The 20,869-nt window shown below is 38.8% G+C and overlaps 1 protein-coding gene across 5 annotated transcripts in view; it reads left to right on the forward strand.

The window, feature by feature from the left end:
• The window catches only part of LOC126319908 (GMP synthase [glutamine-hydrolyzing]), a 134,260-nt gene extending 113,694 nt beyond the window's left edge, over nucleotides 1-20,566 (forward strand). For all 5 annotated transcript variants that reach the window (XM_049993637.1, XM_049993629.1, XM_049993646.1 and 2 more), the window contains 3 exons: nucleotides 11,058-11,288; nucleotides 13,498-13,686; nucleotides 20,043-20,566. In XM_049993637.1, the coding sequence (XP_049849594.1) occupies nucleotides 11,058-11,288; nucleotides 13,498-13,686; nucleotides 20,043-20,144 (522 nt within the window). In that variant the 3' untranslated portion in view covers nucleotides 20,145-20,566. The remainder of the gene's footprint in view (nucleotides 1-11,057; nucleotides 11,289-13,497; nucleotides 13,687-20,042) is intronic.
• Nucleotides 20,567-20,869: the final 303 nt, after the last annotated feature.

Genomic DNA, 20,869 nt, shown 5'->3' on the forward strand with positions numbered 1-20,869 from the left:
CGTATGTTTCCCTTTTCTTAATCTTTCTTCTAAGATAAGTCGTAAGGTCAGTATTGCCTCACGTGTTCCAACATTTCGACGGAATCCAAACTGATCCTCCCCGAGGTCCGCATCTACCAGTTTTTCCATTCGTCTGTAAAGAATTCGCTTTAGTATTTTGCAGCTGTGACTTATTAAACTTATTGTTCGGTAATTTTCACATCTGTCAGCACCTGCTTTCTTTGGGATTGGAATTATTATATTCTTCTTGAAGTCTGAGGGTATTTCGCCTGTCTCATACATCTTGCTCACCAGCTGGTAGAGTTTTGTCATGACTGGCATACAACTACTTGTATAACCGAACTTGACGTAAACAGCTCTTGAGCGCAAAGCAAAGATTCTTACTACATAGCTCATTACTCTCTCAACAGATAACTTTATGCATTTTCTTAAGAATAACAATGAAAATTTTATGAGCCATATTCAGACAGTACATTTTTAGCAATATCGCCTGAAAAAATTTCAAAGTTCGACTTCTTATATCTCGGAAGCTAGGTGTATGACAAATGTGAGACTTGGCTTGTGATAGCATAACAAAAGCTCTCAAACATAAAGTTTCATTTATGTATCGCTTTCCAATACTGAATAAATTAAGTGCAAAGTTGAAGATTTCACTAAAAAAATAAAACTGTCTAAACTTTCCAAACTGGGTTCATTAGAAAGACCATGATTTTAACTGCAAAATGCTGACTGCTGGTGGCCTAGTGGTTTCTAGGCACTTCAGTCTGGAACTGTGCGACCAATACGGTCGCAGGTTCGAATCCTGCCTTGGGCATGGATGTGTGTGATGTCCTTAGGTTAGTTAGGTTTAAGTAGTTCGAAGTTCTAGGGGACTGATAACCTCGGGTGTTAAGTCCCATAGTGCTCAGAGCCATCTGAACAATTTAACTGCAAAGAGCCTTTAAATATGTCTGCTTGTGTCTGTGTATGTGCGGATGGATATGTGTGTGTGTGTGTGTGCGAGTGTACACCTGTCCTTTTTTTCCCCTAAGGGAAGTCTTTCCGCTCCCGGGATTGGAATGACTCCTTACCCTCTCCCTTAAAACCCACATCCTTTCATTTTTCCCTCTCCCTCCCTCTTTCCTGACGAAGCAACTGCCAGTTGCGAAAGCTCGTAATTCTGTGTGTGTGTTTGTGTGTTTTGTTCATGTGCCTGTCTGCCGGCGCTTTCCCGCTTGGTAAGTCTTGGAATCTTTGTTTTTAATATATTTTTCCCATGTGGAAGTTTCTTTCTGTTATATATATATATATATATATATATATATATATATATATATATATATATGGTAGCACAGGGTTGTGGAATACAAAATGTCTTGCATGTACTGTTTTCCTATATCTTATAAATTTGTCAATAAGGTGGCAGTTTTTGTGAAAAGGTGAAAATAGGGGACATTCAACACTTCTTTTACAAACCTCATTTTCCATTAAAACTTCACAACCTATCTCGTTCAAAGCAGAGTGTTTAAGCCCCCCTAACAGTGGATTTAATTTCCAACATGGCCTTCAGTGCCAAATAAATTGAAGCAAAGTAGCAGGAAAAATCTTGCTTCAAATAAAGTTTTAGCTTTGGCATCTTATATCTCACTGATTAAAGGCATGATAAACAGGAAACTTTGGACACAACTTGGCAGCATAAGGTCTTCAAATAAAAAATATCATTCAAGTACTGCCTTCCAAATTTCTACAAAGTATGTTTGAACTTGAATTTTGTAAAATTATGAAAATAGATAACATTCAGTCTACTTTTAGAAAATATGCTTTCTATAATTGATTTCAAACTAAGCAAGGTTGGAAAGTGCTTGTTGCCAGGCATTTAGGTAACTGTGTTCAATAATTTTCCAATGTGTGCTAACAGTACCAATGACAGATAAATTTGAGAGAATGTACCATGGCAACAGGCTACATTTTAACAACATGTTAAATTTTTTATTTTCGTATTAAAAAGTAATATCTCACTATGTACACTGGACTCGCATTCGGGAGGACGGCAGTTCAATCCCGTCTCCGGCCATCCTGATTTAGGTTTTCCGTGATTTCCCTAAATTGTTTGTCAAATGCTGGGATGGTTTCTTTGAAAGGGCATGGCCGATTTCCTTCCCAATCCTTCCCTAACCCGAGCTGGCGGTCGGTCTCTAATGACCTCGTTGTCAATGGGACGTTAAACACCAACCACCACCACCATCTCACTATATTTTCGTGGTGCATATCTCACTATATTGTCTTGGTGCATGGTGAAATTGTAACTATCAGGTCAAGAACATGACCACCAACCCCATCACTATATGGATCACACCCAGTACCTGTGCAATTCCAGCCACAGGTGGTTTCCTTCATCCGTGTTCACAAGTCTGTAATTTGTGTACCAAAGCCTAGTGGTGCTGCCTGGCAGCATACAAAGACAGTTGCTAGATACATTATTTCCAGTTTTCAGATCTGTAGGAGAACCTCACGTAGGCAGCAAGGGAGCAGTCTTGTCTTTGGGGGACTGGGTGTATACCTGCCAACTTGACAGTTCAGCTGAGGGGGACGTGGAGAAATGTGGAGGTGGCATAAGATGGCAGGTGCAAAACATTGGTTTTGCAGTTGAGTCTACATTCATTGGTGGAAGACTACTGATACGTCCTTCAGCCGTTTCCACTGTTGGTGGCATGCGAGATACGGTCATGACATAAACTGTAAACAATATCACCATGTTGGAGATGAGACAAGAAGTCTAATGGGAAGCATTTGACCATATCATATAATTGAAACACTGGACAAATGCTGAGGAGGTCGCTTAGTAAAATGTCCTCATGTGGTAAATAAATGACTTTAATATTATGCGTTTCTGGATAACTCCTCATTAGATGCCACATACATAGAATTGTACAAATGAACTGAAGTTATATGTTACATAAATAACAGTCAGAGGTGGTCTGGACACTGTGGACCAGTGGAATGTGGTCAGGCATTACTTGTTGTAATACAAATAGAAAATATGTGCAGCAAAACATGGTTAACATGTTGTTGAAATGTATACTGTTGCTATAGTACATTCCCTGAAATTTATCCGTCATTTTCTGGTACTGTTAGCACAGATTGGAAAATTGTTGAACATGACTATCTGAATGCTTGGAAACAAGCTCTTTCCAGCTTAGATTAGTAAAAATCAACTATGGAAAGCAGATTTTCTAAAGTAGACTAAATGTGATCTGTTTTCATAATTTTACAAAATTCAATTTCGAACTTATTTTGTAGAAATTTGGAAGGCAGTACTTGAATAATATTTTTTATTTGAAGACCTTATGCTGCCAAGTTGTTGTGTCCAAAGTTTCCTGTTTATCATGCCTATAATCAGCGGGATATAAGATGCCAAAGCTAAAACTTTATTTGCAGCAAAATATTTCCTGCTACTTTGCTTCAATTTATGTGGCACTGAAGGCCATGTTGGAAATTAAATCCACTGTTATGGGGGCTTAAACACTGCTTTAAATGAGATAGGTTTTGAAGTTTTAATGGAAAATGGGGTTTGTAAAAGAAGTGTCGAATGTACCCTATTTTCACCTTTTCACAAAATCTGTTAACGTGTTGACAAATTTGTAGGCTCCAGGAAAATAGTACGTAAATGAAATTTTGTATTGCACTTCCCTGTGCTGTTGAGCTATTGCGTAATAAGTTTCATGTTCTGCGCGAGTTTACTCTGTGCGCTATAAGAATCTGAAGTTAACTTTTTCTTTGTGGCAGGTTTTTTGTGCTCAACTTTGAATCAAATTATTTAGCATTGTTAGCCTGTGCTGGATAATCAAACAATCTTTTTTTGCAGTTAAAACCATGGTCTTTCTAATGAGGCTAGTTTGGAAATTTTTATAAAATAGAATTTTTTGTAAAATCAGGTCAAAAATATAGCATTTGTTTATCTTTTTAAAAAAACCTTCAACTTTGCACCTAATTTTCTGTATTTTACAGACTGTAAGACACTTTTTTCTTCGAAAAATTTCCTCCAAAATTCAGGAGTCTCTTACACTCAAAATTAATGTAGAAATGCCCCGTGCCAGTCTTGAAAATGGCCAAATATTTAATGCTGGGGAATCCTATTTCTAACTGGTAACATTGGATTCCTCTGTCAGTTGCAGTGAACCGATGCAACAAACATGATGTCTGGAAATACAAGCTTGCTAACACTGTCTCCCTCCCGCCCCCATCATCACATACCCAGAACGCTGTCTAGCTTGTGATACATCATTGCAGTCTACAGTGCCAGTTCAGATGACAATTTTTGGGGTGTTTAAAGGTCAGTTTGGTTTTACAAACTTAAGATTTTTTTTAGGCTGGTTTTGCAATCTAATGAAAAATCATTTATTTGCCCCTGATGTATAGGCCGCCACGCAGAGTGGGTAGACAGGGCAAATCGATACTACACAACACACCACCTGTCATGCATGCACCTTACATGACAGGGTCCAGAAGAACCTTTTCTCGCTTCTGATACATAGGCTTCCCTGAAAAGCAGGATTATTTGGCAGGCTGATACTGTTTCGACACAAGATACCTGTTGTGCAGGCAGCCTTAATGCCAGGGGTTGGATAAAAAGACAAGCTTTTACCTGTATCTCTGCTCCTATTAGAGCTAGGATGTTATAAACTCCGCAGTGCTGATACTTGAGGCCTACTGTTTCTGTGCCAAATCTTGCTAAAATTGATCCAAGAGTTTAGGAGACAATACCAGAGACACACACGGGCTATGTTCTTAACTTCAAACATATGTTAATGAAATCCTTTAGACATTGTACCAAAGCATTACATACTTCGGTACAAAGAGGCGTATAGATGAATATGCAACCAGTAGTGGGTGTTACTGCTACACACGCCCATATTTGTATCTGTTTTAACAATTATCAGGCCAATTGCTTGCTCAAAATATTCAAAATCGTGTTTAGATATTCTGATAAAATTCTATTTTAGAAAAAAAAGGCCCGGTCTATATTGTTCTTTCTAATTTTATTCCTTGTGTGATATAAAAGTAGCGGAGCTGCACTCACTTCTGCTAGCTTCTATTCATCCATTTTGTGGAAATAACGTGAGAAAAATAGGAATAAGATACATGGAAAGATGGCTGATATACAGCATGTCCTAGAACCAAGAGGGAACAATAAGGTTGGAAGACCAAGAATGATGTTCCAGATTATAAAGTATGCGAGACAGGAATGTAGTATTTTACTCCTACTGTTCAGCTCATTCAATGAAGGAGCGATGATGGAAATAAAAGAAAGGTTCAAGAGTGGGATTAAAATGTGAAAGGATGTCTATGATAATGACATAACTATTCTCAGCGAAAATGAGGAATAATTACAGTATCTGTTGAATGGAGTGAAGTCTATTATGTACAGAATAATGACTGATTGTAAACTGGAAAAGGATGAAAGTAATGAGAAGTATCATAAATGAGAATAGTGAAAAATTTCAAAATAGGTGGTTACAAAGTAGACAAAGTTAAGGAATTCTGCTACCATGGAAGCAAAATAACCCATGGTATATGAAGTAAGAATGACCTAAAAAGCAGACAAGCACAAGCTAAGAGGGCATTCCTTGCAAAAAGAAATCTATTAGTATCAAACATCCGCTTTAATATAAGGGAGAAATTTCTGGTAATGCACATATGAAGCACAGTATTGTATAGTAGTGAATCAGCAACAGTGTGAAAACTGAACAGAAGAAAGTCAAAATGTTTGAGATGCGGTGCTACAGAGGAATGTCAAAAATCAGCTGGGCTGATAAAATAGGGAATGAGGAGGTTCTCTGCAGAATCGGCAAAGAAAGGAACACACACAAAACACTGACAAGAAAAAAGGAACCGGTTGGTAGATCGTGTATAAGGTTGATGCATAAGTTGGTAGCATTTTTGTTTTGACCATCGCTGTTCCGTTTGCTATGGGTTTCTTTATCAGTTGTCATTTTTTATTTGTAATTCACTTCTTGCTATTTGAGTGTGCATTTTGTCATCTGGAGGTTGTGAGTGGAGCCATGGATGCTAGAAAATGAAGTGCCAAGTGTAGAAATCCAAACATTTCTCTGTTTCAGTTTAATAGAGGGGTGACAGTGGTGGTGGCAGCCAGAAATGTTTGTCCCATGTATGGGGAAAATGCCATTGGGCAGAACAGACCAAGAAAATTATTCTCTCATTTCAAGGAGGGTCGTTTTGACATTAGTGCTCCCCATGTTCAGGAAGACCTTTGGGGGTTTTGATGAAGATAGTTAAACATGTTAATCCAAAACGATCCATGTCGGTGCACTCGAGAACTGGCGAATGTGATGAAATGTGATCATTCCGCCACAATGTGACATTTGCATGCAATGGGGAAGACCCAAAAATGAGGTGTATGGTACTGCATGCCCTATGCCAAAATCACAAAAACCAGTAGATGGCCGTATGCGCATCTCTGCGTGCTCGTCTTCAATTGGCTCATAAACAACACTGACCATTCCTATCGTGTATTGTTGCTGTTGATGAGAAATGAGGAAAACGATGTATTTATGCTAACATAAGACAAATAAAAGTATGGTTGAGCCCAAAGAAAGCAGCAACTCCCTGTACAAAGATCTGCGTGTGACTACGAAAGATAATTTTATGCATCTGGTGGAACAGTGATGGTGTGATGTACTACGTATTGCTTCCCCAGATGTGTAACCATCACTGCAGACATTCATTGTCAATAACTAAGATGTCTTGCAGACTCAGTTCAGGAATAGTGACCAGGAAGACTGCGTGAAGTGATGCCCGCATTCTGCTAGACTGACAAGAAACACTATGCAGGAGTCTGGTCTGGAAGTCATTCTGCACCCACCTTATTTGTGTGTTCTTGCACTCTCAGATTTTCACCTTTTTCGCCCTCTATCAAACAACCCTCAAGGAACTTTGTTTATGGATAGAAATGTGCTCCAAATGTGGTTCAAAGAGTTCCTTGTCTAAAAACCATGTGATTCTACTGTCATGGAGTTGAAAAGTTACCCCAGTGTTAGCAGACTGTTGTGAATAGTGAAGGATAATATACACGATCTGTTCAAAAAATTCCAGAAAATTCGTAATTTCGCACCAATGGTGTGTTGGAGCAAAATGCATTAACATCCCTGCATGTGCCAGTATTTAGTGTGTAACTGCCAGAAGTTTCATTGTTGTCCGTTTGCTAATTATTGTTCAGTGCTGTATTGGATAGAATGTTGTCACACAGTTTGTGAATTTAGAGAAGACAGAGTTAGAGGAGCAATGCATCTGCATTAAATTTTGCATGAAACTCGAGGAAACCTTTTTGTTGTTGTTGTGTTCTTCAGTCCTGAGACTGGTTTGATGCAACTCTCCATGCTACTCTATCCTGTGCAAGCTTCTTCATCTCCCAGTACCTACTGCAACCTACATCCTTCTGAATCTGCTTACTGTATTCATCTCTATGATTTTTGCCCTCCACACTGCCCTCCAGTACTAAGTTGGTGATCCCTTGATGCCTCAGAACATGTCCTACCAACCGGTCCCTTCTTCTTGTCAAGTTGTGCCACAAACTCCTCTTCTCCCCAGTTCTATTCAATACCTCCTCATTAGTTATATGATCTACCCATCTAATCTTCTTCATTCTTCTGTAGCACTACATTTCGAAAGCTTCTATTCTCTTCTTGTCCAAACTATTTATCGTCCATGTTTCACTTAACCTTTACAGACTCCAAATGATGCAGGAAGCCTACGGTGACGAGTGCTTAAGCTGTACTCAGTGTTATGAATGGGTCACATGGTTTAAAGTGTTATGAATGGGTCACATGGTTTAAAAATGGACAGATGTAAGTTAAAGGTGATCCTTCTTCAGGACACCCTTCGATGTCTATCGATGGTGCTAATGTCAGGAACAACATCAAAATTGTGCATGCCAGTCAAAGACTGACATCGGAGACATTGCAGAAGAATGGAATATTTCAGGTGGATCATGCCATGAAATCCTGACACAGCATCTTGCATTGTCTTATGCCTCATGAGTCAAGATCAGAAAGACATTAGTCTTGCATTCTGTGAAGAGCTTTTGGATTGGGCAAATGAGAATGAGATGTTCTTTAAGAGAATTGTAACTGGTGATGAGATATGGGTATATGGTTATCATGGTCAAATGTCAAAGCTATGCTGATAGTTTGCTTTGAGTTTGAAGTATTAGCTCATCATAAATTCATGCCACAGAAGCAAACTGTTAATCGATGGTACTATCGGGATGTTTGCAATGCCTGCAAAAAAATGTGAGAAGGAAACAGCCTGAAATGTGGAGAAAATATTCATGGCTTTTGCACCATGACAACCCACCCGCATATTTGTCCCTGTTAGTGAGTTACTGATGCACAAAAAATGAAATCAATCTGCTGCCTCATGCTCCATATTCCAGGTCTGGCCCACATGGACTTTTTTTAAATTCCAGAATTGGAAACCCCATTGAAAGGATGAAAGTTTGCAACAATAGACGAGATAAGAGAAAAATCCGCAGGTGGCGCTTTGTGCGATCCAGCAAGAGGTGTACCAAGACTGTGTCCAGAAGTTGAAATGGCATTTGGAGCAGTGTATTAATTGTGGAGGAGAGTATTTCGAAGGAGACCATGTACAATAAGTGAAAGATAAGTGTAGAAAAATGTTGTGGTCAAACTTCCAGAATTTTGTGAACAGACCTCGTCTTATTGATGACTAAACTCTCTGTTATGTGTATCTGTTATGCTTAATAAACTTCTGAAAAAAACTCTATGAACTTCAGCTCCAACCCAATATTAAGGCATCAGGAATTAACCACTATGTTACTATAGAGAACTGTAAAGGGTAAAAACGGTAATGGAAGCCAACAATTGGAATGCATTCAGCAAATAATTGAGGATGTACAGTGCAAGTGCTACTCTGAGACGAATAGGTTGGTGCAGAGGAATAATTTGTGTTGGGCTGCATCAAACCAGTGAGAAGACTAATTGGATGGGGGACTATGGCCCCTTTTAAATACTTTGAGCCTGGAAATGTATTGATGCAGACATTGCTGGGCAATATTGGCTGTTAATCCATGTGGCCGCAATGCTTCTATCTGCAGTGTTGCCAGAAAAACATTGTGATATATTGTCGGCAGTATGCAATATCGCCTTTGCCAAAAGAATTGCCAGTTAAATTGTTGTAAAACAACAACAACAACAAAAGTGCAGTTGTCCTATCAAAGGCAAATGGCTGTAAATATAACACTAAGAGCATTCATATCAGGCATAATTTCACCAGGGAAAAATTAATCCATAAGAAATAAGTGGAGTAAATTGACTTGTGGAGCTCTTGCAGACATTATGACAGTTACTGCCAAGAACTAGGCATTGTAAACTAACTTAATTAGGATTACATTGACAAAGTATTGAGTGGGGGCGCCTGTAGTAAGGGTGTAGGAAATTAAGAGTTATAATCGAAACTTATGTTTAAAAGTCATCTGTAACCAATTTTTATTGAAGGAATAAAAAAGTGCCACCTTTGTATAACTTTTTACTATATCCTTTCTACCTTATATAATGCAAAGACTATAACCAAAGGATTTGATGTAATTGTGTGACAGACTGTAATTGATATTATGATGCCAGTTGATGTAAAGATCATTTTATCCCATAAAGCTATTGCAACACTGTCATTTGTAAACAAGAATTGACCTCTCTTTAGGCAGTTTGTAGCTGCAGCAGGGTTTAAGGATGGATTTGCATCGCACTCCCACAGTAACAATACCATAGAAGCAAATCTCTGCAAGTGCCGTGTCGATAATTCAAATATTTGAAATTATAACTTCAGTAGGAGGAAACAGGCAGCTACGTCAGTTATGGTAGTTGGAGTATTGTATTCAAAAGTGAACTAAAGGTGGAGAGAGAGGAGTGGTATGGGGATTATTGAAGGAAGGTGATAATACCTTGTGCGGCCAGTTGCCTTTTTGCATGTTTTTCCGAACATTTCAGCCCTCTTATTTCTGATATATCCACTCTTCTCAGTCTTGTCCTCTATTGAATCAACCTACTTGGTACTCTGAGTATTCGGTATTTTCGAAGTACAGTCTTTAAACAATTTTTTGAAGGCACTGCAGTATCCAATGTTGAATGCCAGGCTCTTTATGCTAGAAAGATTGACTGTTTAACTGCAGTGGGAAACTGTTGGTAGGAAAATGTGCAGCATTGTCCCATTCAGTGTTTGATCACATGTAAACAATTACATTTATCTGTACCAATGTGATGAGTGTGCTACTTGCTGTGTAATAATAAGAACTTTTAATGAGGAAGCAACAATAACTTCAGCATTTTGTTATTCAGCGTGTGGCATCTAATACTATTGCCTCAAGAAGAAATGTAAAACCGTAACCATTTTGTTATGCGGTTTTAAGAGAATAAGATTTATGATTCAGTACATAGTGTGAAGTTACCATGCTACTGAAGCTTGAATTATGTATGTGACAAGTTTACTCATCATAGCAAACAGTAACATGTCTGTAAAACTGTACACCTCAGCCACATTTGCTAGTGCAGATTTTGAGTTCTGATTTGGGTAACAGGTTATACTTTTGCTTGCAAGATAGTAAGTTCTGTGGCAGCAGATTTGGGATAAGCTTCATCAGCCCTCTGAGTCACTTGTGTGAGTTTTCCAGTCTTATGTTGGAGGATTGTTCTTATCTAATATCTGCCTTGAATTGACAATGTCTCCTCATTCTTTCATTTTCTGTGTGTTAAAATATCATGGAGAACAGCTTTGTAACTGTGTTGTGCTCTGGTTCTTTTTGTGCATATAAATAGTTGTTACAAATTGCAGGAACTGCAAATTTTTTCGTGCAATTTGTAAGTAATAGTCTAAGTCGCTGTCATCTAACGGAAGTCGGAGAAATAGTTAAGCCTGTTATAATAGTGTCTGTGATATAATTTGTCAAACAGACAAGGATTTAATCATTCATTATAATCTCATTGTATTTTAACAAAATACATTAATTAGTATAAATATATTTTATTTTGTGTTTATTTTTTTTCCAGGGTGACTGTCGTAGCTATAGCTATGTTGTTGGACTCTCTAGTGAGAAAGAGCCGGATTGGGATGATTTACTATTTCTTGCAAGACTTATTCCTAGAGTGTGTCATAATGTAAATAGAGTTTGTTACATATTTAGTGGCTTAGTGCGTGATCAAGTACTTGATATAACGCCAACTTTCCTTACGTCAAATGTACTAAGTACATTACGTCAGGCAGATTATGTGGCACACCAGGTATGTATGTACATTTACTTTTCATTTTTAAGTAAGTTATATGGGAAGAGATCACACCCATGAGGTATTTTATGAAAATTTTCATATGGTAATTCCAGATTCCAGTTAATATTAAAACACTCTGTCGTGAAATAATGAGGTAGATGTGCATTGGAATTCCTCTTTATTCGAATGAGAAATAAATAAAATTCAGAAAAGAAAACTAAATTTTAATTTAAATCCAAAAGTAATTCATTGTGAAAATGAAATACCACCAGCAGCAATTCCGATTATTAACATGCAAGGAGCGGTTCACAATCCCTATCACTATAAATTTTCTATGCCAGATTTCCTCCTTGATCCTTCTTGTGTTTTTTCTCAGTTATATGTATGCTTTTTTGGTGAGTTCTGCATCCTTGTTTTAATTATGTTTATTTCCTTGGAAAAAAACCATGTACAGTATACAAGGTGATATTTTCAGTTGTTAATCTTACCATGAAAAGTCCTCATATTTAGTCGCTTTGCCTGTGAGGTAAGAATTCGTGCCCATTAAATCTTCAGTGTGGATGTGAAATTCATGGACTCTTGTTTAGAGGCATCTGCAGAGAGTTGCAGTTATTTAAGGTACTAAATGACTTATTTTGATTGTTCTAAATAATGAAAGAAAGGAAGAAGGAAGGAAGATCGGGGTTCAGAGTCCTGTCAACAGGTTCGGTAAGCCCAAGGTTCCCAAACTTCAGGAACTGGTCAATGCTGCCATTTGTCTTGAGATACACCAGTGACCACTTGTGATGGTGGAATGTTGTCTGCTTCAGAAAGATCATCTTTGGTTAGTGGTTGGATTCCAAGAATGGTACAAACTAATAATTAGAAAAAAAAAAGAATAAAAATAAGGAACTAATAATATCAAGGTGAGCTACGTGCTAGTAAGATTGATCGTTGGTGGGGCAAAACAGTTGATATTTGGGGTTCAGAGCTCACACGGAGGGATTAATCTCATAAAATTTGTACCAGTAAGATGCACTCTTACTCTAGTGATATATCAGTATTAGTGTGTTACAACCTCAACAAGAAGGACGGAGGAAGATGACAGTTTACAGTAGACACAAATAGAATGCCTTAGCTGTTTTTCTTATTGTGGATTTGGAAGCAGTTGCTGTGAGAATATAATATGAATGCACGGTGTCAGTTCTTTCAGACATTTCCGAAGGAACAGACACCACATTGAAACAGCAGTTGTGATACGTATTATGTAAATTGCAGGTGGAGAGGGGGCTGGGGGGGGGGGGGGGTGTGGAGGGGAGAGAGGAAAGGGCAGGAATTACTGCTGTCAGCTGAGTCAGGACTTGGTGGGATCAGCTGTGACAAGTGAAAATGTTTGCTGAACTGGGACTCTGACATGGTGTCTCCTGCTTACTGGGCAGTTGCAGTAACCACTGCACCATCTGGACACAGAGTTTGTCACAATTGTGTTTACTATCTCGGCATGCCTCCTGGCCTACCCACACTCCCACAGAGTACCAGCTATCTGCAGTCCCCTGCTTCCTAGATGCAGTTCTATTTGTTAAGAGTATCGACCAGTCCAAACCATTGTGCATCCTCAGTATTGATAAAGTACTGATTTCAGCATTGCTTCAGGGTCATTCTTAGCTATTAGCTATTCCCAGACACCAGGACAGAGTCCAAGATTTGGTCGATCACTATACAAATGTGGTTCTCAGACCTTTGGCCACTTTAAGAACTAAGCACTGTCTCGATGGAGTGACAAGTATAATATTTTTAATCAGGGCCAGAAAAGTGCTATTGTGGAGGTTCAAATGCAGACCACCCACAGAGACACCCTAGAACACACACATGTCTGCACTCATTTCACTTTAGCTTTCTTATATATGTATTTGTGTGTTCAAATTGTGTGGTCACTTGTTCACGGATTTCTGTTCCTCATTATATGAACTAATGATGGTAGTATTCAGTATAGTACCAGTGGTGTTAGAGAGTAAAGAACACACATCACCATTAGTTACTATGTATTATCATGGCGAAAATTTCCTTTAGAAGGTGTGCTACTTCTACCAAAATATTGTGTTATGATACCATTATATTTTTTCCACAGTTTTTCAATATTTTGTAATATTGTAATAATATTATACTTAGTTTCTAAAATATGAAAGTATTATCATATGCAAGAACTCAGCCTTAACCATTCACTTACAGTATTCACTGTTTCCAGGTTCTTGCAGCATCAGGGTACACCAATGCCATCAGCCAAATGCCAGTGGTGTTGATACCCATACATTTCGACAGAGACCAAGTATCTCGGATTCCATCATGTCAGCGTTCTGTTGTTCTGAGGCCATTCTGTACCCACGACTTCATGACAGGTGTTCCTGCTATTCCTGGAAGAGATCTACCTCTTGATGTGAGTTATTGCTGAAATCACGTTGAGATACTTTTAGATGTGTTGCAATAACTAATTCTATACTGAACAGATAGTCTTCAATGTGTGGAGTTTGTTGATACTCTAGTCAGTTTTTACAGTATGTCTGTTTACAGTCTTAACAACTACAGTAATTAATGAGTGCTTATAAACCAATAAGCATTGCTCAGTGTGTAAGTGCCAGACTGCAAATCCAATGGTGGTGGTGGTGATCATTGTCATCTGTCCAAAGACTGGTTTCATGCAGCCCTCAGGGCTACTCTATCCTCTTGGCTCTTCATCTCCAAATAGGTACTGCAACCTTGAACTTGCTTGCTGTAGTCATCTCTTTATCCCCCTCAACAATTTTTACCCCACACCCTTCGCTCCAGTACTAAATTGGTGATACCTTGATGGCTCAGATCGAGCCCTGTCAACTTATTACTTCTTCTTGTCAAATCATGCTACAAATTTTTTGTCCTCCCCAATTCCGTTCATTGCCGCCTCACTAGATACACTATCTACCCATCTAATCTTCAGCATTCTTCTATAGGACCACACTTCAAAAGCTTCTCTACTCATCTTGCCTTATCGACAACATTTCACTTCCATACAAGGCTATACTGCATACAGATAACTTAAGAAAAGACTTCCTAACACACAGTTTCATATTCGATGTCAAGAAATCTTGTTTTCAGAAACATTTTCTTGCCATTGCCAGTCTGTATTTTAGATTCTCTCTACTTCAGGCATCATAAGTTGTTATACTACCTAAATAGCAGAACTCATTTGCTACTTGTAGTGTCTTGTTTCCTAATCTAATTCCTACAGCGTCACCTTATTTAATTCCACTACATTCCATTACCCTTGTTTTGCTTCTGTTGATATTAACCTTATATTGTCGTTTCAAGACACTGTCCATTCCATTCAACTGCTCTTCCAAGTCCTTTGCTGTCTCTGCCATAATTGGCAAACCTTGAAGTTATAATTTCTTCTCACTGGACTTTTCACAAAAATTTTCTTTGGTTTCCCTTCCTCCTTCCTCAGTGTACTGATTGTATAGCATTGGGGATAGGTTACAGCCCTGTCTCACTCCCTTCTCAACCACTGCTTCCCTTTCATGCCACTCAAATTTTTACAGCTGCTGTCCGGTTTGTGTACAATTTGTAAATAGCCTTTCGCTCTATGTGTTTTACGGCTGCTATCTTCAGAATTCCAAATAATGTATTCCAGTCAACCTTGTTATAAGATTTCTGTAAGTCTACAAATGCTGTAAATGTAGGTGTGCATCTCCTTAATCTATCTTCTAAGATATTTCAGGGCGTCAGTATTGCATCATGTGTTCCTACATTTTTGCGAACCCAAATTATATTATCTGAAGTCATAGCAGATTTTCCATTCTGTTGTTCCATGACTTATTAAACTTATACTCCATAATAGTCTACATCTACATCTATATGGTTACTCTGCAATTCACACTTAAGTGCCTGGCAGAGGGTTCATGGAAACATTTTCATACTACTTCTTTACCATTCCACTATCAAATGGCGTGTGGGAGAAAAAGGAACACCTAAATCTTTCCGTTCAAGCTCTGATTTCTCTTATTTTATGATGATGATGATCATTTCTCCCTACATAGGTGGTGCCAACAAAATATTTTCGCATTCAGAAGAGGAAGTTGGTGATTGAAATTTCATAAATAGATCTCGCCGCAAAGAAAACCGCCTTTGTTTCAGTGACTGCTACCCAAACTCGCGTATCATATCAGTGACTCTCTCACTCCTATTGTGCAGTACCACGAAACAAGTTGCCTTTCCTTGAACTTTTTCGATGTCCTCTGTCAACCCTATCTGGTAAGGATCCCACAATGCGCAGATGCACAGCAATATTCCAGCAGAGGATGGACAAGTGTAATGTCGGCTGTCTCTTTAGTGGGTTTGTCACATCTTCTAAGTGTTCTTCCACCAAAGTGCAGTCTTTGTTTTGCCTTCCCCGCAATATTATCTATGTGGTCTATGTGGTCTTTCCAATTTAAGTTGGTCTTTCCGATTTAAGTTGCTCGTAATTGTAATTCCTAGGTATTTAGTCGAATGGACGGCCCTTAGATTTGTGCAATTTATCGTATACCCAACATTTGCCGCTTTTCGCACCATACAGAAATTCTCTCTAGATCATTTTGTAATTGGAATTGCATGCATCAAAGCATGCTTTCTTTGAAGTTGGAATTATTGCATTCTTTTGAAGTACGAGGCTATTTTGCCTCACTCATAAATCTTGTACACCAGATGCAATAGTTTTGTCATGACTGGCTCTCCCAAGGACGTCAGCAGTTCTGACAGAATGTGCTATACTCCAGGATCCTAATTTCAACTTAGGTCTTTAAGTGCTGTGTCAAATTCTTCATACAGTATCATATCTCCCACTTCATCCTCATCCACATACTCTTCCCTTCCTAATGTTGCATTTAAGCTCATTTCCCTTGTATAACTCCTTTATATATTTGGTCCCTCTTTCTGATTTCCCTTCTTTGCTTACTGATACTCCATCTGAGCTCCTGATTCACACAACTGCTTCTTTTTCCTCCAAAAGCACCTTTAATTTTCCTGTAGGCAGTCTCTACTTTTTGTCTAGTTTTATATGCTTATGTATCCTTAAAACTTTTGAGACGAAGCCCGACCATAGCTTGGGCAGCAACTTTGTGTTAAAAAGACTGTGTCAGTAATTCACCTTGCACTTTTTTCTTGCGAGGACAGTTATACTTCCTTAAGCATTATTTTCAAATTTGTGATCTATCAGAGAACTGAAGTGGACATGAAAAATAAAAATTGAAGCTAGACTCTTATCTTGAACATACATAAATAGCCTGGATCCTAGGCCCAATATTCTTCTAAGTGGTTGGGTTCCAAAGTGTTTAATTTGTCCACTAGTCATTCCCGTTTAGTCATTTTGCACTTTCTGTCTAGTCTCATTTTGTTTAGAAATTAGTACAAACTTTTCACCTGCTTCATTAGCTGGATTTTTTATTTTCTACATTCATCTATTAATTTCACTACGTCCCGTGATATCCAAGGATTTCTCCTACGTTTTGTCTGTCATGTATTCGATCGACTGCTGCTTTCACTATTTCATCTCTCAAAGCTACTCATTAGTCTCCTACTGTATTCCTTTCCCTTGTTGTTGTCAGTTGTTACCTAATGTTCCCTCTGAAACTCTCAAACACCTTCAACTTAAATACGTCCCATGTCCTTAATTTACTACCTTTTGTACTTTCATCAGTTTTAATCTACAGTTCATAAACAACCAACTTTGGTCAGACTCCACATCTGCCCATGAAAATGCCTTAGAGTGAAAATCTGGTTCCAAAATCTGTCTTATTATATTATACAGAGTTGTCAGAAACAGCATGAAAAGATTGTAAGGGTGTTGCAGGTGAGGTTGTGCTGAGAAATAATTGTTAATAAAAAACTGATGTGTTGTGCCATTTTAGTCATTTAGCATTGAAGATCAGATTGTTGCGCTTGCCCATTCAAGCAGCCTACCAGAGGTGATGTCCCCAAATGTGCTCTTCCCTGGGTTGTCCCCGAATGTGCTCTTCCCTGGGTTTCCTCAATCAGAACAAACATAGCTTTTGCTCACGTACCTTAAAAGTATCTATTTCAAAAAAAGGCACAATTTAACTGGTAATGAGCATTTCAGTAAGTGGTAACCCATGGACCCATGGACCCACAGATGTCTATGCATTACCACTGTGCAACTGCTTGAATTTGTATGTGCAACGATGTGATTGGCAAACTTTGAAGCCAAATAACTTGAAAACAGTGCAGCATATCGAATCATTTTCTTATTTCTCAGCACAACCTTCTCTTCAGCACTCTTACCAGCTTTTCACTGTTTCTGTGCACACTGTGTAATCAATTCGAAATCTTCCGGTGTCTCCAGGTCTTGTCCACATACACGCCTTCTTTCACGATTCATTAAGAAAGTGTTAATGATGATTAAATTATGCTCTGTGCAAAATGATAGCTGATGGATTTCTCTTTCATCCCTTTCTCCCAGTCCAAATTCACCTAATTTTCCTTCTCCTACTATTGAATTCAAGCTCCCAAAACAATTAAATTTTTGTCTCCCCCTAACTGTCTGAATACCTTCTTTCATCTTGTCCCAAAATTCATCTGCAAAGCTAACATAAGAACTTGTACTACTGCGGTGGGTGTTGGCTTTGTGTCTGTTTTGGCTACGGCAGGGCGTTTACTAGGCTGTTTATAATAGCTTACCTGCATTAGTATTTTCTTATTCGTTATTAGACCAACTCCTGGGTTACCTCATTTGATTTTGTGTTTATAACCCTGTACTTATTGGAGCAGAAGTCCCGTTCCTCGAGCTGTCGAACTTTGCTAATACCCACTATATCTAACTTCAACCTATCCGTTTCACTTTTTAAATTTTTTAACCTAGCTGCCCGATTAAGGGGTCTAAAATTCCATGTTACAACCTGTAGAATTTGTCATGCTTCTCTTGATGGTGACACCCTCGTGATTAGTTCCTGCACAGAGATCCAAATGGGGGGGAGTATTTTATCTCCGGAATATTTTACCCAAGGAGATGCCATCATTATTTAACCATATAGTAGAGCTACATGTCCTCATGAAAACTTATAGCTGTACTTTCCCCTTTCTTTCAGTTGTCTGCTGTGCAAGCACAGCAAGGTCATTTGGGCTGATGTTACAAGGCCAGATCAGTCAGCCATTCAGACTGTTGCCCTGAAACTACAGAAAAAGCTGTTTCCCTCCTTAGAAACCTCACATTTGTGTGGTCTATACCATACCCCTCCATTGTGGTATGGCTATTTTCTGGGAACTTGCCCTTCAATATATTCTCTCTTTTTGTTACCCACCAGGCCTCAACCTCCGCTAATTTCAAGTTGCCGCCCCTTGTACATCACCTGTCATTCAACATCATCGTTACCTGCGTCCTTCCTCCTCGACTGACATCTCTGCCCAACCTCTTTGAATTTACATATGTCTGCCTGTGTGTGTCTATATAGCGCTGGCAGGTCGATAGCCACACAAACATACATACACACAAAATTCTAGCTTTCGCAACCAACGGTTGCTTCGTCAGGAAAGAGGGAAGGAGAGGGAAAGACAAAAGGATGTGGCTTTTAAGGGAGAAGGTAAGTAGTCATTCCAATCCCGGGAGTGGAAAGACTTACCTTTGGGGGGGGGGGAAGGAAAAAAGGATGGAAAAAAGAACAAGTATACACACACTGTGTGTGTGTGTGTGTGTGTGTGTGTGTGTGTGTGGGAGCGCGCGCTCGCGCATACCCGTCCTTTTTCCTTTTTTCCCCCTAAGGTAAGTCCTTCCACTCCTGGGATTGGAATGACTCCTTACCCTTTCCCTTAAAACCCACATCCTTTCGTCTTTCCCTCTCCTTCCCTGTTTCCTGAAGAAGCAACCGTCGGTTGCGAAAGCTAGAATTTTGTGTGTATGTTTGTGTGTCTATCGACCTGCCAGCGTTTTTGTTTGGTAAGTCACATCATCTTTGTTTTTAGATATATTTTTCCCACGTGGAATGTTTCCCTATGATGTGAGCTAGAATTTTGTGTGTTTGTTTGTGTGTCTATCGACTTGCCAGCACTTTTGTTTGGTAAGTCACATCTTTGTTTTTAGAAATTTTTTGCCACGTGGAATGTCCCCCCCCCCCTCTAGCCCCCCCCCCCCCTCTCTCTATATATGGGAAAAATATATTAAGAACGAAGATTCCAAGACTTACCAAGCGGGAAAGCGCTGGTAGACAGGCACAATAAAATAACACACACACACACACACACACACACACACACACACACACACACACAAAATTTCTAGCTTTCGCAACCAATGGTTGCTTCTTCAGGAAAGAGGGAAGGAGTGGGAAAGACGAAAGGATGTGGGTGTTAAGGGAGAGGGTAAGGAGACATTCCAATCCCGGGAGCGGAAAGACTTACCTTAGGGGGAAAAAAGGAAAGGTATATAGCCGCCCCCCCCCCTCCCCCCACACACACAGACATATTTAAAGGCATATTTTTCCTTTGCCATATTTGCGCTGGTAGACAGGCACTTTCCCGCTTGATAAGTCTTGGAATCTTTGTCTTTAATATGAAGCAACCTTGGGTTGCGAAAGCTTGAAATTTGTGTGTGTGTGTGTGTGTGTGTGTGTGTGTGTGTGTGTGTGTGTGTGTGTGTGTGCCAGCACTTTCTAGTTTGGTAAGTCACAGCATCTTTGTTTTTTATATATATTTTTCTCATGTGGAAAGTTTCCCTCTATTAAAATCAATTACTGCATTATAATACCAGTTTTTCTCTCTCTCTCTCTCTAGGTTGTAGCAAGAATGATAACAGAAATTCTTACTGTGCCTGGCATTTCAAGAGTGCTCTACGATTTGACAACGAAACCTCCTGGAACAACTGAATGGGAATGATTTCTGTTACATTGGTTGTGTTTGTGTTGTACCATGGTGCATCATTTGCACAGTGTTATTGCAATAACTGTTAACATTTGGAGTCACAAGTGCTTGTAAATATGTGTTCATGTGACAGATTTTTTTTTGGTGGATAACAGTGTTCAGACATTTGCTCCCGTATAAATCAGGACGGAAAAAGTGATCTATGCCATGCACAAGCTATGTACATATTTCAAATAGATAAGCAGAGATAATGATTTCCTGGGCCTGATTGTTGAAGTTGTAATTTTTAAGTGAAACTTAATTGAGATTGTGAATGTGATAGTGTGACTGTTCAGGATATCATTTGTTATAAATAATTATGACTGAAGAATTTTTTATCTGACAGCTTTTATCAGTGTAATACAAAGAAGCATTATAAATTTGTATTGTCTTGTGTTTGCAAGCCTGTTAATTCTTTGGTCCTTAGGTTTTGTTGAGCCATGCATTTCTGCTGACACAAACAGCCTTCGTAATAAGTGCAAAGTAGGAATTTTTATATTTGCCTAATTTTTTGTAAGTAGTATTAAACCTCTGCTGTCTTCATTAAGGCTACCATTCAGTAGTCCACATTATTAAATACTTCAATCATAGACAGTTTTATAAAAGGAATTGGAATGTTCCATAAAACAGTTAATTTCTTGAGTAAAAATTTATATTAAAAAGTTGCTGAGCAAGGCAAACATACTGCGAGAATGGAGAGG

The sequence above is a fragment of the Schistocerca gregaria genome, chromosome 2, assembly GCF_023897955.1.
Source record: "Schistocerca gregaria isolate iqSchGreg1 chromosome 2, iqSchGreg1.2, whole genome shotgun sequence".
Taxonomy (NCBI): Eukaryota; Metazoa; Arthropoda; class Insecta; order Orthoptera; family Acrididae; genus Schistocerca; species Schistocerca gregaria.